The 27235-nt window shown below is 37.5% G+C and overlaps 5 protein-coding genes across 12 annotated transcripts; all 5 read left to right on the top strand.

Annotated features, from left to right (window-relative positions):
- Window positions 1-351: 351 nt before the first annotated feature.
- Window positions 352-1891, top strand: LOC119990054 (stemmadenine O-acetyltransferase-like). The gene is made up of 2 exons (XM_038835872.1): window positions 352-613; window positions 749-1891. The coding sequence occupies exons 1-2, from the start codon at window positions 385-387 to the stop codon at window positions 1732-1734; spliced, it is 1215 nt and encodes a 404-aa protein (XP_038691800.1). The 5' UTR covers window positions 352-384; the 3' UTR covers window positions 1735-1891.
- Window positions 1892-5052: 3161 nt separating this feature from the next.
- On the top strand, window positions 5053-9665 carry LOC119989374 (mechanosensitive ion channel protein 6-like). Its single transcript, XM_038834851.1, has 5 exons — window positions 5053-7111; window positions 7715-7838; window positions 8176-8469; window positions 8576-8778; window positions 9233-9665. Exons 1-5 carry the CDS (start codon window positions 5397-5399, stop codon window positions 9519-9521), a joined length of 2625 nt encoding a protein of 874 aa, XP_038690779.1. The 5' UTR covers window positions 5053-5396; the 3' UTR covers window positions 9522-9665.
- Window positions 9666-12667: 3002 nt separating this feature from the next.
- On the top strand, window positions 12668-16969 carry LOC119988677 (mechanosensitive ion channel protein 6-like). Its single transcript, XM_038833806.1, has 5 exons — window positions 12668-14627; window positions 15223-15346; window positions 15614-15907; window positions 16026-16228; window positions 16380-16969. The coding sequence occupies exons 1-5, from the start codon at window positions 12946-12948 to the stop codon at window positions 16648-16650; spliced, it is 2574 nt and encodes an 857-aa protein (XP_038689734.1). The 5' UTR covers window positions 12668-12945; the 3' UTR covers window positions 16651-16969.
- A 1809-nt stretch (window positions 16970-18778) lies between these two features.
- Window positions 18779-23131, top strand: LOC119989814 (E3 ubiquitin-protein ligase CCNB1IP1 homolog). 8 transcript variants are annotated; one of them, XM_038835525.1, is made up of 11 exons: window positions 18779-18823; window positions 18929-18990; window positions 19089-19164; window positions 20590-20716; window positions 20826-20898; window positions 21264-21309; window positions 21484-21514; window positions 21762-22017; window positions 22108-22274; window positions 22469-22739; window positions 22820-23131. In XM_038835525.1, the coding sequence occupies exons 4-11, from the start codon at window positions 20647-20649 to the stop codon at window positions 22824-22826; spliced, it is 921 nt and encodes a 306-aa protein (XP_038691453.1). In that variant the 5' UTR covers window positions 18779-18823; window positions 18929-18990; window positions 19089-19164; window positions 20590-20646; the 3' UTR covers window positions 22827-23131. The 8 variants fall into 8 exon arrangements, with proteins under 8 accessions (XP_038691453.1, XP_038691454.1, XP_038691449.1 ...); XM_038835526.1 differs by lacking the exon at window positions 19089-19164; XM_038835521.1 differs by having other exon boundaries at window positions 18789-18990; window positions 22499-22739.
- A 952-nt stretch (window positions 23132-24083) lies between these two features.
- Window positions 24084-26636, top strand: LOC119988544 (cyclin-B1-2-like). Its single transcript, XM_038833617.1, has 4 exons — window positions 24084-24281; window positions 24533-24633; window positions 25867-25964; window positions 26344-26636. Exons 1-4 carry the CDS (start codon window positions 24156-24158, stop codon window positions 26442-26444), a joined length of 426 nt encoding a protein of 141 aa, XP_038689545.1. The 5' UTR covers window positions 24084-24155; the 3' UTR covers window positions 26445-26636.
- Window positions 26637-27235: the final 599 nt, after the last annotated feature.

The following is a 27235-nucleotide window of genomic DNA, read 5'->3' as shown; positions in this document are numbered from 1 at the left end:
TCTAGTCTCACCTCCTCCTGAATATTTATAAAAGAGGTGTGTGGGTTTAGTCTGCCCCTGCGTGGACTTAGTTTTTGCCTCCTGCATGGAGTTTTGGTTTTTGACACTTGTACTTTCCTAGGCGTGATCTAGTGGTGTGTCGTATATTGTATCTGTACTTATACTTAAGAAGAAATTATTTTAAAAAATAGAAAAATGAAACAAATCATTTATAAATGGTAAGGATAAAAAATTATTTAAAATGATTTTGAAAAAATGATGAAAAATTGTATATCAATTAGATAAGATTGTAATTTTTTTCATTAATTAAGTTACTTTATTGTTTAAAGTCAACACATCATTGCAAAGATCTTGATTTGCAAAGTGATCGATCAAGAAAAGAAAATGGAGATTGAGATAATATCAAGAGAGTGCATCAAACCCTCTTCTCCAACACCTAGTCACCTAAGAACCTACAAGATCTCTCTGGTTGATCAATTTGGCGCTCCAGCGTTAGTTTCCAGCATCCTTTTCTATCCACCAATCCAAGCTACCTCACTCTCCATGTCCAAGAGATCGCAAGTGCTAAAACAATCTCTATCAAGCACTCTCACTCTTTATTATCCGATTGCTGGTAAGTTCATCGACAATCTTTCCATTGATTGTAACGATCAGGGACTTTATTATACAGTGGCTAGAGCTAATTGTGGTTTGCACGATTTTCTCAAGCAACCTGATCATATCTCTAAACTCCCTAAATTCGTGCCAGGGGAAATCATTTGTTGTGAAACAACTCCAGGTGGTGATGTTGTTATGATACAAGAAACTGTGTTTGCTTGTGGTGGTTTTGCTATAGGTATAGTTACTCCACACCATATATTTGATGCAACTTCTTTAATAGTATTCCTCAAAGCTTGGACTACAATGGTTCAAGAAGGAGTAGCGATACCTCCTGATTTCAACTCCTCATATTTGTTTCCTCAAAACACCGAATTTCCAAATGATGTGATGAGCTCGATTATACCAAGCCAGGTATATGGAAAAGATGGTAATTTTGCTTCCAAGAGGTTCCTATTTGATGGATCAACCATAAAGAATCTTAAATCCAAAGCATCAAGCTCTGGAGTGCATAACCCAACACGAGTAGAGGTTGTGATTGCACTCCTCTTTAGATGTGTCATGTCTGCATGGAAAGTCAAATACGGTACCCAGAAATCAGTTTTGATGTCTACTTCGGTGAACTTGCGATCAAGGATTGTGCCACCATTGTCAGAAACAAGTTTGGGAAGTTTAGTTTTGTTAGTACCTATTGCAATTAGTGAGGAAACAGATTCATGTAGTTTCGTGAGTCGGGTGAGGGAAAGTGTATCCACAATCAATGGTGATTTTTTGAAGAGCCTTCAAGGTGCTGAAGGAATGCAGCGATTTTTGGAGTTTGCGACAGAGACTCGTGAATTATATTCTAAGGCCTTGTCTGACGGGGCCGAATTCATGGTGTTCAATAGCTGGTGTAACGCGGGCATGTACAATGTCGATTTTGGTTGGGGGAAGCCGATATGGTTTCCATCTATTCCTACACCGGTTCGTGTAACTGTGATTGGTCTCTATGATGCTAGAATGGGTAATGGAATAGAAGCATGGGTGACTTTGGAAGAAGAAATCATGTATGCGGTAGAGCATGATGAGGAACTCCTTTCATTAGCCTCAATAAATCCAAGTCCTCTAGAAATTGATTCATTGAAGTCAAACCTTTGATCTATCCATGTATGTAATTTCAGCTGTCATGCTTTGTTTTACTTACCTTAATTTCCTTTTTTATTTAATTGCATTTCAGAATAGTTTATTAGTGTGTTTTCTATAAAGTTGTTTGTTCTCATGGATTAGTAATAATATTTCAACTAAGTTAATATTAGCGCTTTCCATAAATTGATTATAAATATATATGTAGGGCACATTTTACATCCTACACGTCACATTGATTAAGAGTACAATAGGGGGTCATATTTTGGGAATTTGAAGCATTATTCTAAAAACTTGTATTTCAATTAGATAAGATTTTAATCTTTTTTATTAAATTAAATTGCTTTATTTTTAAATTCTTCTACGGACATATGTCAAATAATTAAACGCATATAATCATGACAGTGTGTGGCCAGTATTTGAATAAAGAAATTCATAATTATAATGATGATTGATGAGTGAATAATTTATTTTAATTATTTTTTTATAAATTATTTAGACAAACTATTAATTTAACAAAACTATTGCGGTTCTAGTAGAAGGTCATATGTGTACACCCAAAATGACACAATGTTGATGAGTATCCCATATCGAAAAAATAGGGCTACCAACTCTAGTTTATAAGGATCCAAGGCACCCTCACCTGGTAGGCTGGTTTTCTGGGTTGTAGTTCTACCTTGGGCCTTATGGGCCGGGGTGGGTATTCATCATTGGTGCTTTCATTGAGAGAGTCGCGTTTGCGGAGAGGACTACCGTCTGAAGGGCGAGGGGAGCCGCCAGGCGAGCGTAGCCGCCGTGGACGTCGGCTGTCCAAGGGGGGTGGTTTGATGAGTATCCCATATCAAAAAAATAGGGCTACCAACTCTAGTTTATAAGGATCCAAGGCACCCTCACCTAGTAAGCCGGTTTTCTGGGTTGTAGTTCTACCTTGGGCCTTATGGGCCGGGATGGGTATTCATCACAGACTCAAAACTCAGATTCTCACACACCGAGTCATGAGTCCGGTACACAGATTGGCCTTCAAGTTGAACGGCATCAATTATGCACTATGGTCCCAAGTTGTCGCTCAGGCAAAAGACAAATTGGGATATATAAATGGGGATGTTCGATAGCCCCAAACGACAGATGCTAATTTCAAAAAATGAAGAATTGTAAATGCGTTTACTGAAGGGATGGTTGATTAACTGTAAATGCGTTTACTGAAGGGATGAAAAGGACTAATGTACAAAAAATATAAACATCTTAATATAGATGGTTATATGGATGTTAACTGGGTTGGGAGTACTACTAACAGAAGTGATAGAGATTTTAGTAAATGGGATCCCAGTCATCCCAATAAGCAATCATATTCCTTGATTGATATGTATCAGGTTGTTTTGTGAACTCTTACACTTACATCAATCAATGACAAAGATTGATTAGTGAGATCCCTAACATTTTTGATACTACTAATAGAAAATCTACATCAAGTTATTTCACATTCTTGGGAGGTAATCTAGTCATTGAAAGAAAATATGTACAAAGTACAAAGTAAGGGGGCATAGCCCAAATTCGAAGTATATCCCGAAGGCTATAGCACGTACAACAATTAAATCCAAAAGAAAGAACACACGGCCCACATGACCAAGCCCAAGGAGACACAAGCAAATAAGCCCGACAAAACGCACGTACGGGTGCTTGGCCATTCACGCGAACCTAATCCAAGCGGCATGACAAAGGTAATCAACCTGTCTCGGCCCCAATAACCAACCACGGAAAGTTCCACCAGCCTGCAGTCCACCATAGGCTTGTAATCAACATGCTAGAGTTAAAAGCTTTTAATGGTTTAAATAACAACTTGCTAATTGAATTATATTCAAATGGTCGAAGAACAAAACGAGATTAAGAGAAGAAATTCTAGTCCTTTGTTTCTTGTGTATTATTTTTAAATTTTTTTATTGTGCCGTTATTGACGTCATTTATTGCGTTCCTTTGCTGTCGCTCTTATGTTTGTCACATTCTTCTCTCTTTTTATTACAAAATCGTCCTGTCTTGTCCAAACTGCGCACGTAAGATGGTCAAAATCGCGGCGTAGCGTCACACCCGATACGATTGCGACACGTACCCAACAACTCCTTTTCTATATTCTTATTGTAGTTGCCAATTAGGTCTCCTCCTGATTCTTGGCGATGAATGTGGTGATGTAATGACTAACGACATTAGCACGTTACTTCACAAATCAAGCAAATCCACGGATGCATAGGCATTTCCTTAAAGTATTGAAATTTACTTAATTAGTTTTACCTTCTAATTCTGTTTTAATTTGTCTTAATTACGTTTAGATAATTTTCATGTATATATTTATACACCAAAGATCCTTTTTTGCTCTCTTTAGAGCCTTATGTCTTTTATCCCTAGGAGATCTGGCAGGTTTTTTAAGAAAACTCTATTTATTCTAGTGCATATGGTAGATAGGTAAGCCTATATTTTTTTTATTTCAATAGAACTCCTTACGAGTGCGGTATCTATTTATTATTATCGAAATTTTAATCAAAAATTTGTGATTACGCCACCAATACGACTATGTAAGTGTTAATGGACTGGGTTGCAAGTTGCAATTGAACTGATGACTAATAGTCATTTAGGCTCGGCTCAAGTTCAACCCTTACCAAGGTCAAGGGTTTGAGGGGTGATCGAGGCGCAAGATTAATCTCGATTTTTTCTGACAAAATCCCACAGACCACGGCCTACAGTAATCCGTCTTGGTCCGACGACCCAACTGGGTCTAGTCCCAATGGGGACTTGCAACATTTTTTGCTCCTTGCAACACAAGAAAATAGAATATAAATGTACAAATGCGCGTGTTTTAGAAGTGGGTTGTTTATTGCTAATTTCGAAGCGTTTTGTTTGTCATAAAGTTTACTGCATTTGGTGCACACCTGGTCCCCATGCGGTTCTTCTGGGGCACCATTGTCGCATAGTTGAGTATTGATGTAATTGCAAACTTACAATAATACCCCCAAGGCCCTACCCCCAGGCCCCAACTTTTTTTCAATTTTTTCCTTACAACTTTTTTTAAAAATTGACCTTCTTATATTGCTCTTACCGTATTCCACACTTCTCTCAAAATTTCTAATTTAGTATTTTATGGCATGATTCACGAAATTGAAGGAAATCCGACAATAGTCAACTCTTTTTGTATATCGAATTCAAAATTACAAGAATGGCATTTCCGTAAATTCAGCAGAAAGATTGGGGTTTTCCGAACTTTCCTTAAATTACCTATAACTATAAAATACTAGTAATATAAAACCGAAGAAAAAACTTGCACGGATTTCAATCCCTACCAGTACCGCTTTTTCTCTGTCACACACCCATAACACCTGTAGTTCTTCTTCTGCTCTGCAAATTCAAAAACAAAAAAAAAAAAAAAAAACACACAGACTTTCTTGTCGCTCTCTCTAATCAAAACTTAATTAGGAAAAAATTCTTTAATCACCATAGTCTTTGTAGTTAGTAGTACACGCGTCAACACTCTTAAGCTTCTGTTTCTGTTTTATAATTTATTTTCTTTTATAGTTTTCTCTCACTTTCTCGGAATCCAAACTCCCCTGCTCTGCTCCCCTGCATTCTTCTCGAGTAGTTTTTTTTTTTTTGTTTTCTTCTTGATCCTAAAAAGCAATTGAGGGTTAATTGCAATGGAACGTAGAGATGTGGCTGTGAGGGTCGAGGATGGAGGAGATGGTGGTGGTGGTGGCGGGAAAATTTGGAGGGAGTCGAGCTATGATTTCTGGCATGATACGGGAAAGCAGAGTGATTCGGGCTTTGATTTCACGGATAGTGCGAATAAAAATACGGAGGGGAAGGATCCGCCGTCGAAGCTGATCGGGCAGTTCCTGCACAAGCAAAAAGCGTCCGGGGAGGTTTGTCTGGACATGGATTTGGAGATGGCGGAGCTACAAAACGATCCCAGTAGTGTTCCGCCGCGAACTAATACCAGTACCACTAACACTCCTCGTAGTAGCCTGCCACCGGTGGCGGAGTCACCGTCCCCCACACACCGGGTCTCCTTCGACCCGAACCCACCTGGGTCGGGTGCCGGGTCTGCGGAGCCCATCAGAAGGAGATCGCAATTTAAGGACTCTCCTCAAAAGGAGGAGCTCGGTGGCGTTGATGGTGGAGGGGGAGAAGTAGTGAGGTGCTCCTCACGGGACGGTTCTTCATTCCAGAGGAAGTCGAGTTTGTTGAAGGAGAAGACTAAATCAAGACTAATGGACCCACCAGAGAGGATGGGTAGATCCGGGCAAATAAGATCCGGCCAGATAAGATCCGGGCAGGTGAAGTCCGGGTTTATAGGGAAGGGTGGTAATAATAATGAAGAAGAGGAGGATGATCCCTTGTTGGAGGAGGACATACCTGATGAGCTCAAGAAGGACAAGCTTGATTTCTGGGTAATCTTAGAATGGGTGAGTTTGGTATTGATTATTGGTGCATTGGTATGTAGTTTAACCATACCTTTTTTGAAGAAAAAGAGTTTGTGGAAAATGAGATTGTGGAAGTGGGAGGTCTTGGTTCTGGTTTTGATATGTGGGAGGCTGGTCTCTAGTTGGATAGTGAGGATTATTGTGTTCTTTATTGAGAGGAATTTCTTGTTGCGCAAGAGGGTTTTGTATTTTGTTTATGGGGTGAGGAAAGCTGTTCAAAACTGTCTATGGTTAGGGCTTGTTTTGATTGCCTGGCATTACTTGTTTAATGAGAAAGTTGAGAGAGAGACTAGTAGCAAAGTTGTTAAGACTGTGACTAAGATTTTGGTGTGTTTATTGGTTGGTGTGTTGTTATGGTTAGTGAAGACGCTTATGGTTAAAGTTCTAGCCTCTTCTTTTCATGTGAGTACTTTTTTCGATAGGATTCAAGAGTCTTTGTTTAACCAGTATGTCATTGAGACGCTTTCAGGGCCACCTTTGATTGAGATACAGAGGAATGAGGAAGAAGAGGAGAAACTAGCTGAGGAGGTTAGGAAGTTACAGAATGCTGGTGTTACGGTGCCATCTGGCCTTAAGATACCTACCTCTTCATCGCCAGGGAGTGGGAGGGTAATAGGAAGTGGAATGCTTCAGAGAAGTCCTCGAGTGTTAAACCCCAAAAGCCCCAGATTGTCTCGGACATCTTCTAGCAAGGGAGGTGAGGAGGGTATAACAATTGATCATTTGCACAAATTGAATCCCAAGAATGTTTCTGCTTGGAACATGAAGAGGCTGATAAATATAGTCCGGCATGGGGCTCTCTCCACACTGGATGAACAGATACAGGATTCAGCTCATGAGGATGAAAATGCAACAAAGATTAGAAGTGAATATGAGGCAAAATCTGCTGCCAGGAAAATATTTCATAATGTGGCTAGGCGGGGATCTAGGTTGGTCATTCTTTAGCATTATGATCTCTGCATTTTATTCTAATATATTTCTCTGTTTTTACAGTCTCTGAACTTATTTGTTAGTTTTTACGTATTTGATGTGGCCTAAACAGCTCATGGCTCATTTACTGTTTTTTGTCAAGTGACTCGGTGGAAATCGCTATCAAAGTTCAGTGCAGTAGAGTTAGCTTAATAGGGGCACAGTAGATATTGCATTAGCTCTACATTTGTTCATGGAAAATGTATTATTTTGTTCCAGTGATTTTGAAGCAATAAAATCTTAGATGTCAAACATGGTTTCAGAGTTGGGTTTCTATGATAATAGTAAAGTTATGGAGTCTTTTTTTTTTTTAAAGTTATAGAGCATAAATCAAATAGAGGTGCTTTTGTTAATGTCAAGTAGAAAATTTTCTTTTGATATTGTTATTTGTGATGCCCTCTTTGTCCTTTGGTGGGTATAATTTTTTACATCAAGGTTGTATAAGGTGTTTTTTAGTTGAATGACTGAATAACTCTATGTTGAATAATTTGTTAAGCATTCTTCATTGTTGGTTCAATGAGTGGTTTACATATCATGGGTTGTAAGTCATTTTTCTTGTATAGGTATATCTACTTGGAGGACATTATGCGCTTCATGCGAGAAGATGAGGCTTTGAAAGCTATGAGCTTGTTCGAAGGAGCATCCGAAAGCATGAAAATCAGCAAGTCAGCTCTAAAGGATTGGGTGGTAAGATCTCAGTTTTATGCATCGAAGTAAGCGTAAATCATAATAGACACATATGTATCAACTTCCCTTTTGAGCAAGCCCTTGAAGAGAACATCTTGTATGTTAGATTTGTCTCGAAGTTATTGGCGACTAAAATTATTTGTGAATTTATTATTAATGATTATGCAGTCAATTAATTTTTCTTCTGGGTAAATGACAGTCATGGAGAAAAACCTAAACTAAAGACACCAGGATATTGTGGCACTTATTACTATTGTTTGATCCTTTAATGATTTGATGCTAAACATTTGATTTTCAGAAGATGGTTTATGTGATTTATTTTATATCTGACTTTCAGGTTAATGCTTTTAGAGAACGGAGAGCTCTTGCTTTGACACTAAATGATACCAAAACAGCTGTGAACAAACTTCATCGCATGGTGAATATCTTGGTCGGCATCATTATAGTAATCGTTTGGCTTCTTATTCTTGGAATTGCCACTACCAAATTTCTCCTATTCTTGAGCTCTCAGCTTGTTGTTGTGGCTTTTATATTTGGAAATACATGCAAGACTGTATTTGAAGCCATTATCTTCTTATTCGTGATGCACCCGTTTGATGTCGGTGATCGGTGTGAAATTGAAGGAGTTCAGGTTTACATTCTTAAGCTAAAATGTGAAACAGATTTTTTTGTGATTGCCTTAACTAGTTCTTGGTAATCTTTATTGGAGCCCTGATTTTTTGAATGTTCAATTTTAGATGGTGGTGGAAGAGATGAACATTTTAACTACTGTTTTCCTGAGATACGACAACCAGAAGATCGTATACCCAAATAGTGTTCTTGCTACTAAGGCCATCAGTAACTACTATCGCAGTCCAGATATGGGAGATGTAATAGAGTTCTGCATCCACATAACTACTCCAGCGGACAAAATTGCTCAAATGAAACAGAGAATAACCAGGTAATTACGATTGTTCCTTGATGCGTTCCTTTCCTTTTACATCACATGCTGGTCTTGGGATATATCTTTCAACATTTAATTTTTCACAAAAAAGCCGAGCATGCCGCAGTCATTCACTTTTAAATGAACTCATTATGCAATCAATCCCTTTTTATTATCTAAAGTGACTTAGAATTTTCTTGGGTAACCTTGACCTGTGGATCAAAATTAAGCTTTCTGTAAAGGTCGGTTATACCTTCCCTTTTTTTCCGATTAACCTATTAACTGAGGAGTGCGGATATCATATCTTTTCTTTGAAGATCAATGGGAAAAAAATTATTGGTTTTATGATTGATAGTTGTGTGACTTTTTAACTTCAATTTCTGATTCATAATGTGGCGTACTTACAATGAGGTTTTTATAAGATGTTTTGTTACTACTTACTACTGAAATTGAATTATGGGATGCCCTGCAGCTATATCGAGAACAAGAAGGACCACTGGTATCCTGCACCGATGATTATACTCAAAGACATGGAGTATTTGAATATGGTGAGGATAGCGATATGGCCGACACACAGAATGAACCACCAAGACATGGGAGAGAGATTCACAAGGAGATCGCTGTTGATTGATGAAATCATTAAAATGTGCAAGGAGATGGATATTCAGCATCGCATGTATCCACTCGATGTCAATATCCGGACCTTGCCACCATTGGCGTCTGAACGCATTCCTCAAGGTTGGGTATCAAATGTCAGCTGAGCAACGAAAGAAAGGATCCGAATCCATTAGTACAAATTGTAGACTAGGGATGTTCCTGTTTTACGGTTATTTGCAGTCCAGTTGTTATTAAATGTCTAGATCATATATGAGAAACTAAATGCATCCCCTTGATTTTGCTGGTCCCTTGTCGCCTGGTATCTTTTCTGGGTACATATAATGTGTCATATTCCATTTCAAATTCATCAAGTCATAGTTCAACTAAAGAAGCAGAGGAAAGACAAGGAACCTCTTGTCACCATTTAGAAGTGGGGTGTTGATTGCTAATTTCGAAGGTTTTGTTTGTAAAGTTTACTGCTTGTGTGTTTGGTTAAGTGGTTGTGTTGATTTTTAACGTTAATTGTTAAGCTGTTGAAAAAAAAAAAAAAGAAGTTTAAAGTTTTGAAATAAGCTGTGAGATGTTTAGTAAAGTTGTTAACAATTGTTAGTCGTTAAGTTGTATAAAATATATTTTGTTTGTATTATTATTAACTATTTATTAATTTATAAGTATAATTATTGACTTATAAGTATAATTACTAATTTATTATTAATTTAGAAATATAATTATTAATTTATAATAATTCTATTGTTAACTATTTATTAATTTATATCTATATACAATATTTAATATAAAGGCTGGGACCCACAGAAGGGAAAAAAATTTAAAAAATATATAAATCAACAGCTGTCCCACGCCAAACCCAAAACTACTCAAGAAAAATGGAGCTTTTTCTTTGAGGGAGATATCGCCCTCAATTTTATGTTGTTTGGTGAGGTAGTCCCACTTAGAGGTATTGCTCTGTGAACCGCCTCACCAAACACAGCCGCATTTTGGTGCACGCCGGATCCCTATGCGGGATTGAGGGCGCACTACTATCTCAGTAGGTGCATATTGATGTAATTGCAAAAATACAATAATATCCCCAATTTTTTTATTTTTTTTCCTTACAACCTTTTAAAAAAAAATAAATTTGACCTTATATTGCTCTTACGGTATCCAACAAGATGAACATTATTTACACCCTATAATTTATTAAGTACACCCCACTCTAAACAAATCTTAATAAAAATATAACAATTATGAGTATGCCCTTTTTTGTATTTTTTTTCTAAAAAACACAATCTACACCCCTAGAACCCTAATTCTCAATTCATGTTGATCAAAAGCCTATCTCGCTCTTATCTCCTCTCTGAAATCACATGTAGTCGAAAGTCACTTGTCTCATTCTAATTCAACCCCTTTGATTGCTCTCCATCAGACTCGACCCAATGCTACCTATGGGTCCAGAATAGCCAAGAGGTTTGTAGATGACTGCGAGGATGCTGGTGGGTCTCCGTCGAAGGTTTGTAGCAGGTCATTGTCAAAAAGATAGGTGAAGAAGAGGGTGGAAGGATTTGGGATTGAAAGTGGTAGGGTCAGTGAGGTGTTGAAAGATTGCGTTTTTTACCACTTTAATGGGGTGTACTTAGTAAACTGTGGAGGACAAATAATGTTCATCATCCAACAATTCTCTCAAAATTTCTAATTTAGTATTTTATGACGTGATTCATGGAATTGAAGGAAAGCCGACAAGAGTCAGCTCTAGGGGTTTTTTTGTGCAATATTACAACAATGGCATTTCTGCATGTTGTTTGTTCATCTTTTCATATTGGGTTGTCCCAAAACTAATATCATTTTTCTTCATTAACTATTAACTTTGTTAATGTATTCCAAAATTTACCTTATTATTTTAAAACACCAAATTTCAAGGAAAAAAAGTTATTTTAAGTCAATAAGGGTAAATATAGAATAGCATAATTATTTTGTATACTTGAATTGCATTAAATCATGTTTCCTTAAAAAGTTGAATTTTTAAAGGTTAATGGACAAATTTGGATGGAAAAATTATATATGGATAAACCATATTTTATGTTCTCAAAGTTGCACGCTTGTTCTGTCCTTAAAATTTAAAATTTATCTCAAATATCCTTAATGTTATAAAAACATATCCAAATCTGTCCTTATTTCACTGTGCTGACGAGAGAGCCGAAAATTACACATGTGGCAACCGGAATTACACCGTGGCATTTCTAGGTAATTTAAATAATTTTAGACATTTCCACCTCATTTTTTTTTTTCAAAAACCCCCTAATTAAAAAACCCAAAACCATTTCTGGAATGTTCCTTCCCGAGCTACATCTTCTTCTCCATGCGTCGTCTTTTTCTGGTGTTCATCTGCTTAGTCTTTTTCCTGGTGAGGGTGAGGGTGAGCGATCGGACACAGAACAGGTGGATCTCGTCAAATCAAGTCGGTTGGATCTTTTAGCTGAACATTAGAGCAAGTAATTTGGATCTTTAAGTGTACAAGAGCTCTTCTTGCCTCCACAAGGCAATAAAGATCTAAAAGCATTTCTGAATCATATTGGATGCGTAAGTTTTCTCCGGCGAGATTGGCTGTGTAAGTCTCACACGAGCCACCTTGATATGGTGTTTTTTAGGCTTTCGCCCATAGCCCAGGGAGGGGCTTTTCTGAGTCTGGACGAGCCCAGGATGGGATGTTTTCGTCAGATTTGCTCGATTTCCTCGAACCTTCCGTTATAGCAAACACAGAGAACCTTGATGATGGATTTCTGTTTTTGATGAAATTCATTGCTCTCGTTATTAGTTGGACGCATGACCCTTCTTCCAGCTCCTAGAAAGAATGTTTGGGATGGTGGGTTTCCTTTTGCAGAACAACAAATTGAACAACAAAAAAGAATTGCAGCCATGATTTCTTTATCTTCCACTTTGGAACATCCTTATAGAGAAGATGTGCTGGTCCTTTTGCATCAAATGGAGTCTATAAGAAGCAGATGAAGACGAATCGATTTTGGGTTTTTTTTTAATTAGTGTTTTTTTTAATAAAAATGAGATATAAATTATTTTAATAAAAAAAATGACGTGGATAAGGGGACTTCCAGTAGCCAAATAAGCAATTTCCGGCTATGCACAATGATTTCGGGAAACAAATAATTTATTTTTAAAAATATTAAAGATATTTGAGATAAATTTTAAATTTTAAGGGCATAAATGAGAAAAATATACAAATAGAAATTATGGTTTACCCATAAAAATAATATAAAACCTAAAACAACATGCATGGATTTCAATCTCTACCAATATCACTTCTTCTCTGTCACACACCAGACCTGTGGTTCTTCTTCTGCTCTGCAAATTCAAAAACAAAAAAAACCAGAGACTTTCTTGTCGCTCTCTCCAATCATAATCATCATAGTCTTACTAGTAGTAGTACTCGCTTCAACACTCTAAACTTCTGTTTCTGTTTTCTTTTATAGTTTTCTCGCAGTTTCTCTGAATCCAAACGCCCCTGCTCTGTTCCCCTGCATTCTTCTCAAGTTTTTTTTTTCTTCTTGATATTTAAAAAGCAATTGAGGGTTAATTGCAATGGAACGTAGAGATGTGGCTGTGAAGATCAACGATGGAGGTGATGGTGGTGGTGGTAGCGGGAAATTTTGGGGGGAGTCGAGCTATCATTTCTGGCATGATACGGGAAAGCAGAGTGATTCGGGTTTCGATTTCTCTGATAGTTCGACGGATGGTTCGAATAAGAATACGGCGGGGGAGGATCCGCCTTCGAAGATGATCGGGCAGTTCCTGCAAAAGCAAAATGCGTCCGGGGAGGTTTGTCTGGATATGGACTTGGAGTTGGAGATGGCGGAGCTACAAAACGATCCCAGTAGTGTTCCGCCGCGAACTAATACCAGTGCCACTAACACTCCTCGTAGTGGCCTACCACCGGTGGCGGAGTCGTCGTCAGCCACTCACTGGGTCTCCTCCGACCTGAACCCAGCTTGGTCCGGTGTCGGGTCTGCTGAGTCCAGCAGAAGGAGGTCTCAATTTAAGAACTCTCCGCTAAAGGAGGAGCACGGCGGCGGTGACGGTGGAGGGGGAGAAGTTGTGAGGTGCTCCTCACGGGACGGTTCGTTCCAGAGGAATTCGAGTTTGTTGAGGGAGAAGACTAAATCAAGACTAATGAACCCGCCAGAGAGGATGGGTAGATACGGGTTTATGAAGGCTGGTTATAATAATGAAGAGGAGGAGGATGATCCCTTGTTGGAGGAGGACATACCTGATGAGCTCAAGAAGGACAAGCTTGATTTCTGGGTACTCTTAGAATGGGTGATTTTGGTATTGATTATTGGTGCGTTGGTATGTGGTTTAACCATACCTTTTTTGAAGGGAAAAAGAGTGTGGAAAATGAGATTGTGGAAGTGGGAGGTCTTCGTTCTGGTTTTGATATGTGGGAGGTTGGTCTCTAGTTGGATAGTGAGGATTATTGTGTTCTTTATTGAGAGGAATTTCTTCTTGCGCAAGAGGGTTCTGTATTTTGTTTATGGGGGGAGGAGAGCTGTTCAAAACTGTCTATGGTTAGGGCTTGTTTTGATTGCGTGGCATTTATTGTTTGATGAGAAAGTTAAGAGAGAGACTAGTAGCAAAGTTGTTAAGACTGTGACTAAGATTTTGGTGTGTTTGTTGGTTGGGATGTTGGTATGGTTAGTGAAGACGCTTATGGTTAAAGTTCTAGCCTCATCTTTTAATGTGAGTACTTTTTTCGATAGGATTCAAGAGTCTTTGTTTAACCAGTGCGTCATTGAGACACTTTCAGGGCCACCTTTGATTGAGATACAGAGGAATGAGGAAGAAGAGGAGAAACTAGCTGAGGAGGTTAGGACGTTACAGAATGCCGGTTTTACGGTGCCACCTGGCCTTAAGGTACCTACCTCTTCATTGCCAGGGAGTGGGAGGGTAATAGGAAGTGGAATGCTTCAGAGAAGTCCTCGAATGTTAAACCCCGAAAGCCCCAGATTGTCTCGGACACCTTCTAGCAAGAGAGGTGATGAGGGTATAACAATTGATCATTTGCACAAACTGAATCCGAAGAATATTTCTGCTTGGAATATGAAGAGGCTGATACATATAGTTCGGTATGGGGCTCTCTCCACACTGGATGGGCAGATACAGGATTCAGCTTATGATGATGAAAATGCAAAGAAGATTAGAAGTGAATACGAGGCAAAATCTGCTGCCAGGAAAATATTTCATAATGTGGCTTGGCAGGGGTCGAGGTTGGTCATTCTTTAGCATTATGGTCTCTGCTTTTTGTTCTAATTTATTTCGACGTTTTAATAGTCTCTGAACTTATATTTGTTAGTTTTTACGCATTTGATGTGCCCTAACAGCTCATATCTCATTTACTGTCTTCTGTCAAGCGACTCAGAGGAAATTGCAGAAGCATTAGCATAATAGGGGCACAGTAGATATTGCATTAGCTCTGCATTTGTTCATTGAAAATGTATTATTTTGTTCCTGTGATTTTGAAGTAATAAAATCTTAGATGTCAAACATGGTTTCTGAGTTGGGTTTCTATGATGATGATAGTAAAGTTATGGAGAATTTTTTTTTTTCTAAGTTCTAGAGCATAAATTAAATAGAGGTGCTTGTGTTAATGTCAAGTAGAAAATTTTCTTTTGATATTGTTATTTGTGATGCCCTCTTTGCCCTTTGGTAGGTATAATATTTTGCATCAAGGTTATATAAGGTGTTTTTTAGTTGAATGACTGATTAACTCTGTGTTGAATAATTTGTTAAGCATTCTTCATTGTGGGTTCAATGAGTGGTTCACATATCATGGGTTGTAAATCATTTTTCTTGTATATATAGTTATATCTACTTGGAGGACATTATGCGCTTCATGCGAGAAGAAGAGGCTTTGAAAGCTATGAGCTTGTTCGAAGGAGCATCTGAAAGCATGAAAATCAGCAAGTCAGCTCTAAAGGATTGGGTGGTAAGATCTCAGTTTTATGCATCAAAGTAACTGTAAATCATAATAGGCACACATATGTATCAACATAAAGTATCAACTTCCCTTTTGAGCAAGCCCTTGAAGAGAACATCTTGTATGTTATGACAAGTCATGGAGGAAAAACCTAAACTAAAGACACCAGGCTATTGTGGCACTTATTACTGTTGGTTTGATCCTTTAATGATTTGATGCTAAACATTTGATTTTCAGAAGGTGGCTTATGTGATTTATTTTATATCCGACTTTCAGGTTAATGCTTTTAGAGAACGGAGAGCTCTTGCTTTGACACTAAATGATACCAAAACAGCAGTGAACAAACTTCATCACATGGTGAATATCTTGGTCGGCATCATTATAGTAATCATTTCGCTTCTTATTCTTGGAATTGCCACTACTAGATTTCTCCTATTCTTGAGCTCTCAGCTTGTTGTCGTGGCTTTTATATTTGGAAATACATGCAAGACTGTATTTGAAGCTATTATCTTCTTATTCGTGATGCACCCGTTTGATGTCGGTGATCGGTGTCAAATTGAAGGAGTTGAGGTATACATTCTTAAGCTAAAATGTGAAACGGATTTCTTTTTTGTTTTCTTATTGCTAGCCTTAACTAGTTCTTCGTAATCTTTATTGGAGCCCTGAGTTTTTGAATGTTCAATTTTAGATGGTGGTTGAAGAGATGAACATCTTAACAACTGTTTTCCTGAGATATGACAACCAGAAGATCGTATACCCAAACAATGTTCTTGCTACTAAGGCCATCAGTAACTACTATCGCAGTCCACATATGGGAGATGGCGTAGAGTTCTGCATCCACATAACTACCCCAGCTGACAAAATTGATGAAATGAAACAGAGAATAACCAGGTAATTACGATTTTTCCTTTCCATTTACATCACATGCATGCTGGTCTTGCATGGGATATGTCTTTTTAACATTTTGATAGTTGTGTGATTTTTTTAACTGATTCGTAATGTGCGGGCGTACTGAAATTGAATTATGGGATGTCCTTTTAAGCTATATCGAGAACAAGCAGGACCACTGGCATCCTGCACCGATGATTATATTCAAAGACGTGGAGTATTTGAATATGGTGAAGATGGCAATATGGCTGTCGCACAGAATGAACCACCAAGACATGGGAGAGAGATTCGTAAGGAGATCGCTGTTGATTGAAGAAGTCATTAAAATGTGCAAGGAGATGGATATTCAGCATCGCATGTATCCCCTCGACGTCAATATCCGGGCCTTGCCACCATTGGCGTCTGAATGCATTCCTCAAGGTTGACTATCAAATGTCGGCTGGGCGACGAAAGAAAGGATCCGGATCCGGATCCGTTTGCTGTGTTTTATGTGCAATTTTGTCTTTTTCCTGTCATGTTAGGTTATATTTTCTCTTTTAAGTGCTTCCCCAATGGGGGGGTCCCAGGCCAGCAAAGAAGATATTTTAAGTTAGCAGTTGGCACTGGATTTTGCTGGTCCCTCCTGTCGCCTGGCATGATCTTCTGGGTGCATATCATGTGTGACATTCCATTATTTCAAATTCATCAAGTCATAATTCAACTAAAGAAGCAGAGAAAAGACATGGAACCATTTCTCTCCGTTCATTTTTTTATGCAGCACGACCAACTCAACTTTGTCACATATCTGGATTTGAATCTGAAGTGGTTCAAATGTCCAAGAACATTAACGATAAACCAAAATATGTTTTTTGTTTTTTTGTGAGTGGGACCAACTCGAATGTCTACCTGACAACTAGCTACAAAACCTGGCTCACATGAAAGACCACACAACTCATATGGAACAGGTGAAACATGGGTTGAGGTCTAGTGTGGAAAGATTAATCCTGAGCCACACGGAAGACCCCACAATTTCCTTTGACCAATTGAGATCTAGGTCGAGACCTAGTGCGGGAAGATAATGCAAGATGCTATTCGTACACGTTGGGTTGAGCAAGTCAATTTCGCAAATTGCGATAATAAAAACATTTTGACCTCATGAGCTTGTTTGCGCTAAAAGTTACCACGGTCAAATTCGTCATTTTAACCGACGACCTATGTCCAGCTTGGTTTGCAATCTTAAGCACTACTTTCTCCTGAGTTTTCCATCAACCTAAGTTGTAACTACCTTGGTATTTCAAGTACCATAAGACCAAAAATTGTCAAATCTGAGACTCAGAACTCCAAAAACAAGCATCTTAATTTAAAATAGACCACAAAATTGTTAGACATTATGCCTATTATGGGTCTACTTAGGAGTGTATTGTGTTTTCAGCTAATGTGCTATGAGTTCAACTGGAAAAAAAGTGTTTGGCACGTCACTAAAAAAAACTGTGATGTGATGAGGTGAGGTGATGTGCAGTTTAGCGTTTGGTAGGTGCAATACTGCGGTGAGGTAAACTATTAAATGTACTTTGCCTAAGGATAATACTTGAAACCCTCAAAAAAAAGTGACTTCCAAAATACCCTCATTTAATGTTGAGTATTGGATGTGAAGTGGGTCCTACATGTGTGTTATTAATCAATGACTATTTTAATACCATATAGATTTGAAGACTTTTGAGGGTCAAATTTGGGGTATCTAGCATTGTCGTTTACCTAATTTAGATTGTAATACATCTTAATAATTTTTTAATATTATCTAGTTAAATCTTTTGAATCAATGCCTCATACGTCTCCTAAAGCATATCATTATAATCAAAACAATTAGCAATGTTGTTGAATCATACTACCACTGAGAAACCATCAATCAAGCATAGCACTTAAAATCGAAGCAATTGGCAGACGAAACTCAGCTAGAAGATAAGTTAAAATCAGAGACGAATCCAGCTAGAAGATAGTCCACAGGAGTTCCGAAAGAGAGAGCTTCAATGGCGATGGAATCGCATCGAACGATCTGAAGCTCCCTCAAAAGGGGGCTTGATGTTAATAGAGAGGAGATGGATGTCTTCGTGGCAGCGAGATAGTGAAGGGGTCGGGCTAGGTTAGTACTCAAAAGGGTAACAATTGTAATTATCAAAATATGATTAGGACAAAAATGTAAACAAAATAACTCAAATGACACCGATCTCCATGTTTTTTAAAGAGATGTGCGTTTCGTTGATTCGCAGTGCCAAACGGGCACTACAAGTTCAAATCCCTCACACAATAAAAATAATTAATATTAAAATAAATATTATTCATAAAGAAAAGGAGTATGCCACAAATATGAAAAATATTTATTGTGATTATGTGATATAGAAATCAAAAGTATTAATTTAAAGAAAGTAACTTTTGTTATCTGAAATTGTAAACCTTTATAATAATAGCTGTATAAAACGGTGTCGCATTATACCGCGTTGAATCGTGAACCGAAAGGTCCGAAACGCCTTTTAATAGAGTTTCTGATTCGATTTTTCAAAACCTTGTGAAAAACGCGCCATCTCTCTCTCACTCTCTCTCGAGCCACTCAGAAGTCAGAAGGTATACAACTTCGTGTTCTATGGAATTTCTTCTCCAATTTTTCTTCGAAATGAAGTTACTGGCTAGTTCCTTGCTTTCTATGACTTTGTATTGTGCAATTTTTAGGGTTTGAAGCGATAATTTGATCGAGGAGCAAACTATCAAGGTTTAGCGGAGAAATCTTTCAGGTAGTGGAAAAACTTAATTCCTACGGGTTTCTATTTGTTTGGCTGTTCAAAATTTTGTAGAAGAGAAAGATTGGTGATCGGCATCCATAATTTTTCAGTTTGGGATCCGATAACATTATATTTTCCTGGGAATTTGACCTGCCGTAGCTGTGTGACCTCGTACTGAAACTGTTGGTAATTCATCATTTTTCTCTTGAGGGATTTTCTCTAATAATTGAAGGAAAGATTTCCTTGATGCGAAATCTTTAATGTTCTTTAGTGGAATTACAGTTTGTATGTAGGCATCTGTACCAGTGAAAATTTGTGGTCGTAGGTGTATAGTTTATGCAGGAACATATTTACTTCTCTGTGTGTGTTAATTTGATATTGCTGCTGTTCACTTGAGTTATTTTGATTACGTTGGATTTATGAATTTTCTCTGATTGGGAATCTATTCAACTGTAATTTTCATTAATATATCAATGGAAACTAATGTCCTCTGATTTACTATCTACTTTCAAAAGTTTCCCCTCTACCCGTGCCCCCTGTTATCAGACCCTTACTAGTTCCAATGGCACTTGGTTCTATAACTCTAATTGTCTTGAAATTTTGAGATTATTTGATACGTGAAGCTTTGTAAACGAATGAAGTTTCTTCGTTTTTACAGTACCTATTATAATTAGTAATTACATAAAGTGACCAGCCTTTATCTGCCTAGGTTTGAGATTCATTAGTTTGCAACCGAATGTTGTGCTGGATTTAGAATGGAAGGGGCTCTATATAGGGTTTTTATCACTCTCTTTGACGATAAATCTTCTTCCCACTGGAACTATGCAAGAAAAGTCTAAATTTGGAACATACTTACAAAAATCAATTTGGAACATAATATTATCTCGGTATATAATTATATGAGCCTTCAATGTAAATATTTTAACGTGGAAGATGCCTATAAAGATCCCCATAACAAATCAGGGTCTTCCCTTTGTACGTAACAACTTCCTTTCTTTTTAACTGATTCCTTCGCACCATGATAGAGGTATCTTCATGTCCGTTCAACTTGCTTGCTATATGTGATTGACAATGTGATTTGCTTATTTGCTTGCTTTTTTTTCCCTTCCTTTTTTCTGTGATATCTTGTGCAAATTCTCATGGTACTTATTATATGGATTCTCGGAGTATGTTTTTGCCAAGCAATATTCTGAACTCATGCCCGTAGAAGAGTTGGTCTGAGTTTGAATGTGTCTTGAATTTACTATTCTATCCTTTTTCCATCTTAAATGGAATGTTTCTTGCCTCCCCGAAAGTTACCTTATTCTATCTTCTTCTGTAATGTCTAACAATATTGTTAATTGGGAATGCTTGCCTTCCTTTGAAATTTTCCCATCCCAATAGGAAGACTGTATGCACTTTCGGTTGAGCTATGAGCACAATTGATAGATTTACCGCCTATAAAATATAGAATCATATATATCTCCGACATGGTTATTATTGGTGATGATTAAAAGCTGTCATTATTGCAAGTATAACAAGAATGGCAACTTTTTTCAGTCCATGTAGGAAAAAATATTAGCAGTCTTACTTAATGAAAGATGCATGTAAACTGTCAAATAATTCTGTCAGATTTCTGGTTGTGATGTCCAAAATATGTCGAATTAAGGACTACTGTTGAAGGTTGAGATGAGATGCAATGCGTGCTGGAGAGAGTTGGAAGGGCGGGCCATTTCGACAACCTGTGGTCACCTCTTATGTATCCATGTGCATGCTGCGTTTCTTCCTTTGCTTTCATTTACTTTTTATGTTTCCTTTTATCTTTACTTGCAAAATGCATTTCTATAAATACCTTGACAATGTAAAAGGCACTGAAGATGCCAGCAAGATTCTCAACGATGCTGCACCGTGTCCAATTTGTGACCAAGTGCTTTCCAAGAGGTAATAACTTTCAGTGATGTTTCTTGAGGTCACCATCCTTCAAGCTGTGGGTTTGTACTTGTATGAAAGTACATTGATAGATGTAAGTTGTGTTAAAAATTTAGATTTCTTAACAGAGAATTGTTTCTAATAAGTTACCTGCTCATACTTTGGCATCAACAACCAAAATAATATTTCATTCCTTCTATTAATCAGTAGTCTAAAACATGATGGATTCATGAGCACATGCTGTTCTGTGAATGCATGTGTCTTTTGCATTGAAGATATGAAATATGAAATAGTGTACTGCAAAGTTTTTTTCGCTGTTTAATACTAAGTACTGTTGATCTCGTTATGGCTTACCCTATTATGATATTCTGTTTCAGCCTCATGAAACCCGTGGACATCAATCCAAATGATGAATGGATAAATGTAAGCTATTATTCGTGTATAACATCAAACATTGCAGATTCCAGTTACCCATTTTGTGATGATATCACCATCATGGACCATTGCTTTTCATTCTCCTTCAAAAAACTCTGCTGCTTCTTTTCTTTTCTTTTTTAAATGTTTCTCGATGCTTATGTTCATGATGCTTTTTTGCAGATGGTCATGGCTGGAGTATCTCCACAAATATGTATCCTTCGTATTGTACTTGTGAGTTTTGTTAGTATGTCCTGTAATTCGTGCTCCAACATCAACAAAAACTAATTAGAGTAGAATATTCCCAGCACAGAAAGCTATACTACTATGTATAAATAAAGCAAATGTACCGATGAGTCGATGTGATACTTTTGTCATTGAGAGAGTTGCCAAACCAAAATGAAGGAATATTAACTTCTCAAAATTTCTATTTCTTGTGTTTATTCCTTGAGCGAAAACAGTGATGAAAAGTGCATACAGAAGTGTGATGTTTTATATTGGGCAAAAGGAACTAGAGATGCAATATAAGATGAACAGAATTGTCACTCAGTGCCGTCACAAATGCGAGGTAATGCACGAGAAGTTCACAGAAAAACTAGAGCAGGTGCATACTGCATATCAGAAAATGGGCAAAAGATGTCAGATGATGGAACAAGAGATCGAGAGTTTGTCAAAGGATAAGCAGGAGCTCCAAGATAAGTTCGCAGAGAAGTCCAGGTTGGTATATTTTGAACACTTTTTATGCTCCTGAAGCCTATTATTTGATTCTTGGGTTTTGACAAAAAGAGTATAAAATTTTGATGGCAGGCAGAAGAGAAAACTAGACGAAATGTATGACCAATTGAGGAGTGAGTTTGAGTCAATAAAAAGATCAGCAATCCAGCATTCAGGCAATTTCTATACCACAAATGATTCTGATTTTTTTGCAAACCCAGCTCCTGTTGTGATGGATAGCAGAGACCCTATACGGAAAGGTAATTCTTCTCTTTGGTATCAACAAAAAGATATTTGTAGCTTCTTTCACAGTTTTAAGCTTGAAGTAGGTTCGTTTCAAATTCTGAAAGCTTTTAGAACTTTTAAAACATTTTAAAAATATAATGTTGAGATTAGGTTCAATACCTTATTTTTGATTAAATGCTTCCAAAACCAATTGACTTATTTGTTGCAGATTGGTCGGTTTTCTCTCCTCAAACGCCAGGACCCAGAGAGGATGTATGGCCAGCAAGGCAGAACAGTTCCAATTCTGGTCCATTTGACATCTTTGCTGGCTCTCCAGTAAAACAATCAGCCATTCCAATGGATACAGGAAACAGAAGGGCTGGTGCTCCTGCTTTTGGAGCTGGAGCTGGTGCTGGTAACCCCTCAATGACCTTGAGAAACTTGATACTCTCCCCAATCAAGAGGCCTCAACTGTCTCGTAATCGAGCTCAAATGTTCACGTAAGCGACAAACTTACTCAATTTTTTTTTAATTGAGTTCACTATATGTTTTTAATCTTCATGTGATCTTGGTTTTTCAGGCTGTAGCTTAGAGATCGACCTTTTTGGTTTGCTGGAGTACTCATGCTGGACCTTAACTATTGCTTTTCATTTTAAGGTCATTTGTTTTCTTTTAAAAAGGAAAGATAAAGTTAGAAATAGACAAAGAAGAGGGATGAATGGAGATGACAAACGGTGCAAATTTCTTGCCATAGCAGACTTTCTGAGTTGTTTTTCTCTGTAGAAAACGTACATTGACAAAATATGTCTAGTAATGGACAATGTCATCGAATATGTACTTATGATTTTCTGTTTTGTAGTTAGAAGAGGATGCATCTAACGCTTATTGGCTATTGCTCTCTCTCTTGGTTATTTGATAGAGAAGGAGTAACACCTCACTCAGTATCTAAGGCCCAACCCATCTACCAGCCCATAGTCTGGCCCAAATCATACGGCCCATGTGTTGGCAGGGGTTGTACCTGAGGCCTAGTTTAAGCTGAAAACCCTAAATACTAAGGAGAGGTACTACCTCCCATCTATATACAGTACTTCCTCCCCACTCACTACCGATGTGGAACTCTATCATTATTACTTGGATTCCCTAGTAGTCAGTAGTTAGCTTTGACCGTAACAATAATAATAGTCAAATTCACGAAGTGAGTTAATTGTAATTAAATTGGTCAATGAATAACCAAAAAAATATTAAATACTTTACTCAAACCAAATACTATATTTTTCCTTAGTTAAATCTTTTTATTAGTGTTTTTTTTTACAAAAAACAAAAGGGTGTACTTCGCAATGAATATTAGCAATTCCTTGAATGTTACCATATAGGTACTCACCTATTGTATAACGTCCAGTTTGAGTGACAACTACTGCCCGAAGGGTGAGCTCGTCACCAAAGCTTCATCAAAGTACAAGTTGGCATAAACTCCTGCCAATAACATATGGTTCATGAAATTCGACCAAAAAAATGACTTACTATAATTTATACAATGTCCGCAATAAAACGGATTTCAAACTCTTGAATGCGGGAGAAATGCATCCCTTCATTTCACCAACTAGGCCACCACCTTGATGCTTTTTGCCATAGTTAAATACTTCATTATTTTGTATTTTCATGTAATAAAATTATAGAAAGCACAAAGGAGGGGATGAAAGAAGGACTATCGCAGGAAGTTAATTAATTTTACCCTTATTATTTTTAACGGCCCAGATTCAACCACGAAATCTAATGAAAATCTTATGCGTTCATATATGACACGGCACAGAGGCCCCGTCCCTTTATAAGCTCGATGGCCTGCCTTGTTCACAAAGCCACACGGAAAGGGCTCGCAAAGAAACAGCAGTAGCAGCAGAAGAAGTAAAATCTCGATAATGGAAGCTTCAAAGTCCATAGCACACGAAATCGGTGGGATCCAAAACGATGCGCTTCGATTCGGCCTTAACGGAGTCAAGAGCGACATCGTCGGATGTCATCCCCTCGAAATCGCATATGGAACTGTAAACTCTCTTTGCTTCTCTCTTAATTTGATATTTTGTTTGGTTCCCGAGTAAGTGAGAGATAATCGAGTGGAGAATGAAAGTTTTCGGCTTCGATATTGAGGGTTCGTAATTTAATTTAGTTATATTTACTTGTATGAAAATACCTAAATGGAATGCCAAAATGAGCGTGAAAATTTGTATGAATTAGATTCAAGTTTCGGGTTGAACTCTCTAATTTCTCTGGTTTTTTTTTGTTGTTGTGAGTTTAGACATTGAAGAGTAAGGAAGACATGAAGAGACAAATCCTTGCAAATACCTATGGATCGGCTCTCCCATTGAAGATGGATCTGGACAAGCAAATTCTTTCAAAGTATGAATCTATGACTTGATGATTTTTTTTGAAACTATGCTTGATGAAGTTGTGGTATAGAGCTACAAGTAAGATAGATTATAGGCTTGAAAGAGTGTTCATTTTTGAAGCATGGATAAACAACTGCTGCTCTTTAAAAGAAAAGGACGAACAATTGCGTTTGGTAACTTTAGTCAATCTTGAAGTACTTCCATATAGTGGTGGCCTGCTCCTTATCCTTTTACTAGGTACAGGTACAATGTTCCATTCTCCTCTTTTGCTAATGATGCAACAGAGCATAACTTATAAAAAGAGGCACTTCCATACCAGGGTTATATAGCGGCTCTTTAGTTGTGTGTATTGATTATGGATAATCTTTAGTAATCCAAACTTAATGAAGTTTCTCGCCAGTCATATGACTACTTGAATAACAATAATGGTAAAAGAAAAGAAAGAACTAATATGAAAACACTCTAAAATAGAGTGAGGGAAGCAAAGAAGAGGGGTTAAAAGTCATTGAGAAAATAAGACTGTTCTGGTGTCTATGCTACGGTGTTTCCTGAACCTACAATAGCAAGCCATGACAACAAGGATGCTCTGCATCAGTAAGGGGAAAATAGATATCTTTATTGGAACTTGATACTGTTTGAATATTATCATTGATTCATTATACATTACCAATGTTTGCCACAGGAACTATTGAATGCAGTGTATAATTTTCTTCTTTGCTGTATCACATAGGTTTATGTTTATAATTTGTTCATGTTTATTACAATTGCTATATTTTCCGTGCAACTTCGTGTATTGCTAAATTTTTAAAAGTCATGGTTTGTTATTTTGACCTATATCCAGGAGCGCTTGTGTAATATAAATTTAATTTAAATCTTGGTTTGAAGGTGCTAACATTTGGTTTTGAGGAGTCCTTTACAACCATCTTTTTCTGAAGATTTTTAAGGGCAATGCTATCATTTTAATCGTAGAACCATTACCTTGGTGTTCTCTGCAAATTTGCTGCTCAATATTCGTGAAAGTTAAACCAAATGTCGCTCAACCAAATGTCTCTCATGGAGGAGCGACTTGTTTTGCTTTGCTTCGGCCTTTTTTTTTTCAAAAATCATTTGGATGTTTTATGTCCTTATGTTCCAGTTTTTCTATGAACTTTTTCGTTTTGGTCACCTACCATTTGTAGTTGGGATTTATCCAAATTTGATACCAATAATTTTATCTACTTTCTCCTTTTACATCTATTTGCAGATTCCGAAGGCCTCCTGGGGCTATCCCATCTACCTTCCTAGGTTTGGAGGCTGCGACAGGGGATATGGAGGATTTTGGTTTTGAGTCTTATCTGAACGGTAACAAGATCACTTTTATGTTATAGCCAAACGTATCTCTGCAGTTCCATTTCCCAAGAAACATCTTGCTTAACTGCAATGATTAGTCTGGATTCTTGAATAACTTTTTTCAAAGCCATTGTTTTTGAAGCCTTCGTCCTTATGATTAATGAGCCATGAAGAAGGTTATACTTTTCCTAAGATTTTAAAGAGTTACAGATTAAATTCACAACATGATTATCTGTTGTGATTATTGGATTTTGAAACCATTTAAAATTTTATTGACATATATGTTTTCTCCTTTCGCAAAAGTCCTGTTAAACGAACAAGTAAAAAAATTTATTATTTGATTTTTGCTGGCTTTGTTTCGAATCTATCATTCTTTTCTTCTTATTTGCAGATCCTCGTGAATCTGAAACTTTCGTGCCAGTAGACATGCATCATGGGATGGAAGTTCGCCTTGATCTTTCCAAGGGACCTGCCTGCAAAAGCTTCATGTAAAATGGGATCCCATGTGATGGATTTACTTGTTTTATAATTGACATTTGATGTTGAATAGATTTCTTGCTTTTCGAAATCAAGATATTTAGTACATGTTTTTCTGAACAGCATAGAGTCGAGACTGAACAGTTTGCATGGGCATATTGTTCCTTATCATATATGAAAGGCAATGTTGTGATTTCTTAGAACTTATTTGGTATCCATTCACATTTATCAAACAGCCATTGAAGAAAGCCTTCATATGCGCTTGATATCAGCACATTGCCTTCCATATACCGTACGTTTTCCTCTGAAAAGAGCCTTTGCCTTTGGGGGTCTCCTTTCTTCCATTGTGGACTGCTTTTCCCTTTTTCTGGCATCCCTGTTCTAGCAACCTTGCATGGTTTGCCCTAAAAGCTTCAAATGCCAAACCTGCAACCTCGTTTGGTCAATCTCTTGGATATGCAAACATCCGACACCGATCCATATTTCTCAAGTCTCCGCTTCAGGATAAAGCCATCAACTTATCTGGGAAATTCTCCACATAGATGGTGTTGGTCTTTGATGGTGTGATCCCATTGAGACATTTTTTCAAATATATGGTGTAGTACCTTTGAATATCTGGTGTAGTACCTTCGGTGTTCGTTGGTACGGGTAGGTGTCTAGTTTATTTAGTTTATTGTTGGGTTTTGTCTACCCATTAGATCGAGAAAATTACCACATAATGTCATACTCTGTATGGATTTTTATTAATTAATCAGTCTTTCGACCTTTGGAAAAAAAATAGGCAATAGCAAAACATGTGATTATAA

This window comes from Tripterygium wilfordii, chromosome 21 (assembly GCF_013401445.1).
Source record: "Tripterygium wilfordii isolate XIE 37 chromosome 21, ASM1340144v1, whole genome shotgun sequence".
In the NCBI taxonomy this organism is placed as follows: domain Eukaryota; kingdom Viridiplantae; phylum Streptophyta; class Magnoliopsida; order Celastrales; family Celastraceae; genus Tripterygium; species Tripterygium wilfordii.
Note: the sequence above shows the minus strand (reverse complement) of the source record. Positions and strands in the feature narration are given on the sequence as shown.

Coding starts and splice junctions, on each gene's coding strand:
- LOC119990054 (XM_038835872.1), top strand. CDS start 385: ATGGAGATTGAGATAATATCAAGAGAGTGCATCAAACCCTCTTCTCCA. Junction 614..748: donor TCTTTATTATCCGATTGCTG/GTAAGTTCATCG, acceptor AATTCGTGCCAG/GGGAAATCATTTGTTGTGAA.
- LOC119989374 (XM_038834851.1), top strand. CDS start 5,397: ATGGAACGTAGAGATGTGGCTGTGAGGGTCGAGGATGGAGGAGATGGT. Junction 7,112..7,714: donor GTGGCTAGGCGGGGATCTAG/GTTGGTCATTCT, acceptor TTTCTTGTATAG/GTATATCTACTTGGAGGACA. Junction 8,779..9,232: donor ATGAAACAGAGAATAACCAG/GTAATTACGATT, acceptor GATGCCCTGCAG/CTATATCGAGAACAAGAAGG.
- LOC119988677 (XM_038833806.1), top strand. CDS start 12,946: ATGGAACGTAGAGATGTGGCTGTGAAGATCAACGATGGAGGTGATGGT. Junction 15,347..15,613: donor CAGCTCTAAAGGATTGGGTG/GTAAGATCTCAG, acceptor TCCGACTTTCAG/GTTAATGCTTTTAGAGAACG. Junction 16,229..16,379: donor ATGAAACAGAGAATAACCAG/GTAATTACGATT, acceptor TGTCCTTTTAAG/CTATATCGAGAACAAGCAGG.
- LOC119989814 (XM_038835526.1), top strand. CDS start 20,647: ATGAGATGCAATGCGTGCTGGAGAGAGTTGGAAGGGCGGGCCATTTCG. Junction 21,310..21,483: donor CAAATGATGAATGGATAAAT/GTAAGCTATTAT, acceptor GCTTTTTTGCAG/ATGGTCATGGCTGGAGTATC. Junction 22,275..22,468: donor CAGAGACCCTATACGGAAAG/GTAATTCTTCTC, acceptor TATTTGTTGCAG/ATTGGTCGGTTTTCTCTCCT.
- LOC119988544 (XM_038833617.1), top strand. CDS start 24,156: ATGGAAGCTTCAAAGTCCATAGCACACGAAATCGGTGGGATCCAAAAC. Junction 24,634..25,866: donor GACAAGCAAATTCTTTCAAA/GTATGAATCTAT, acceptor ATCTATTTGCAG/ATTCCGAAGGCCTCCTGGGG. Junction 25,965..26,343: donor TTTTGAGTCTTATCTGAACG/GTAACAAGATCA, acceptor TCTTATTTGCAG/ATCCTCGTGAATCTGAAACT.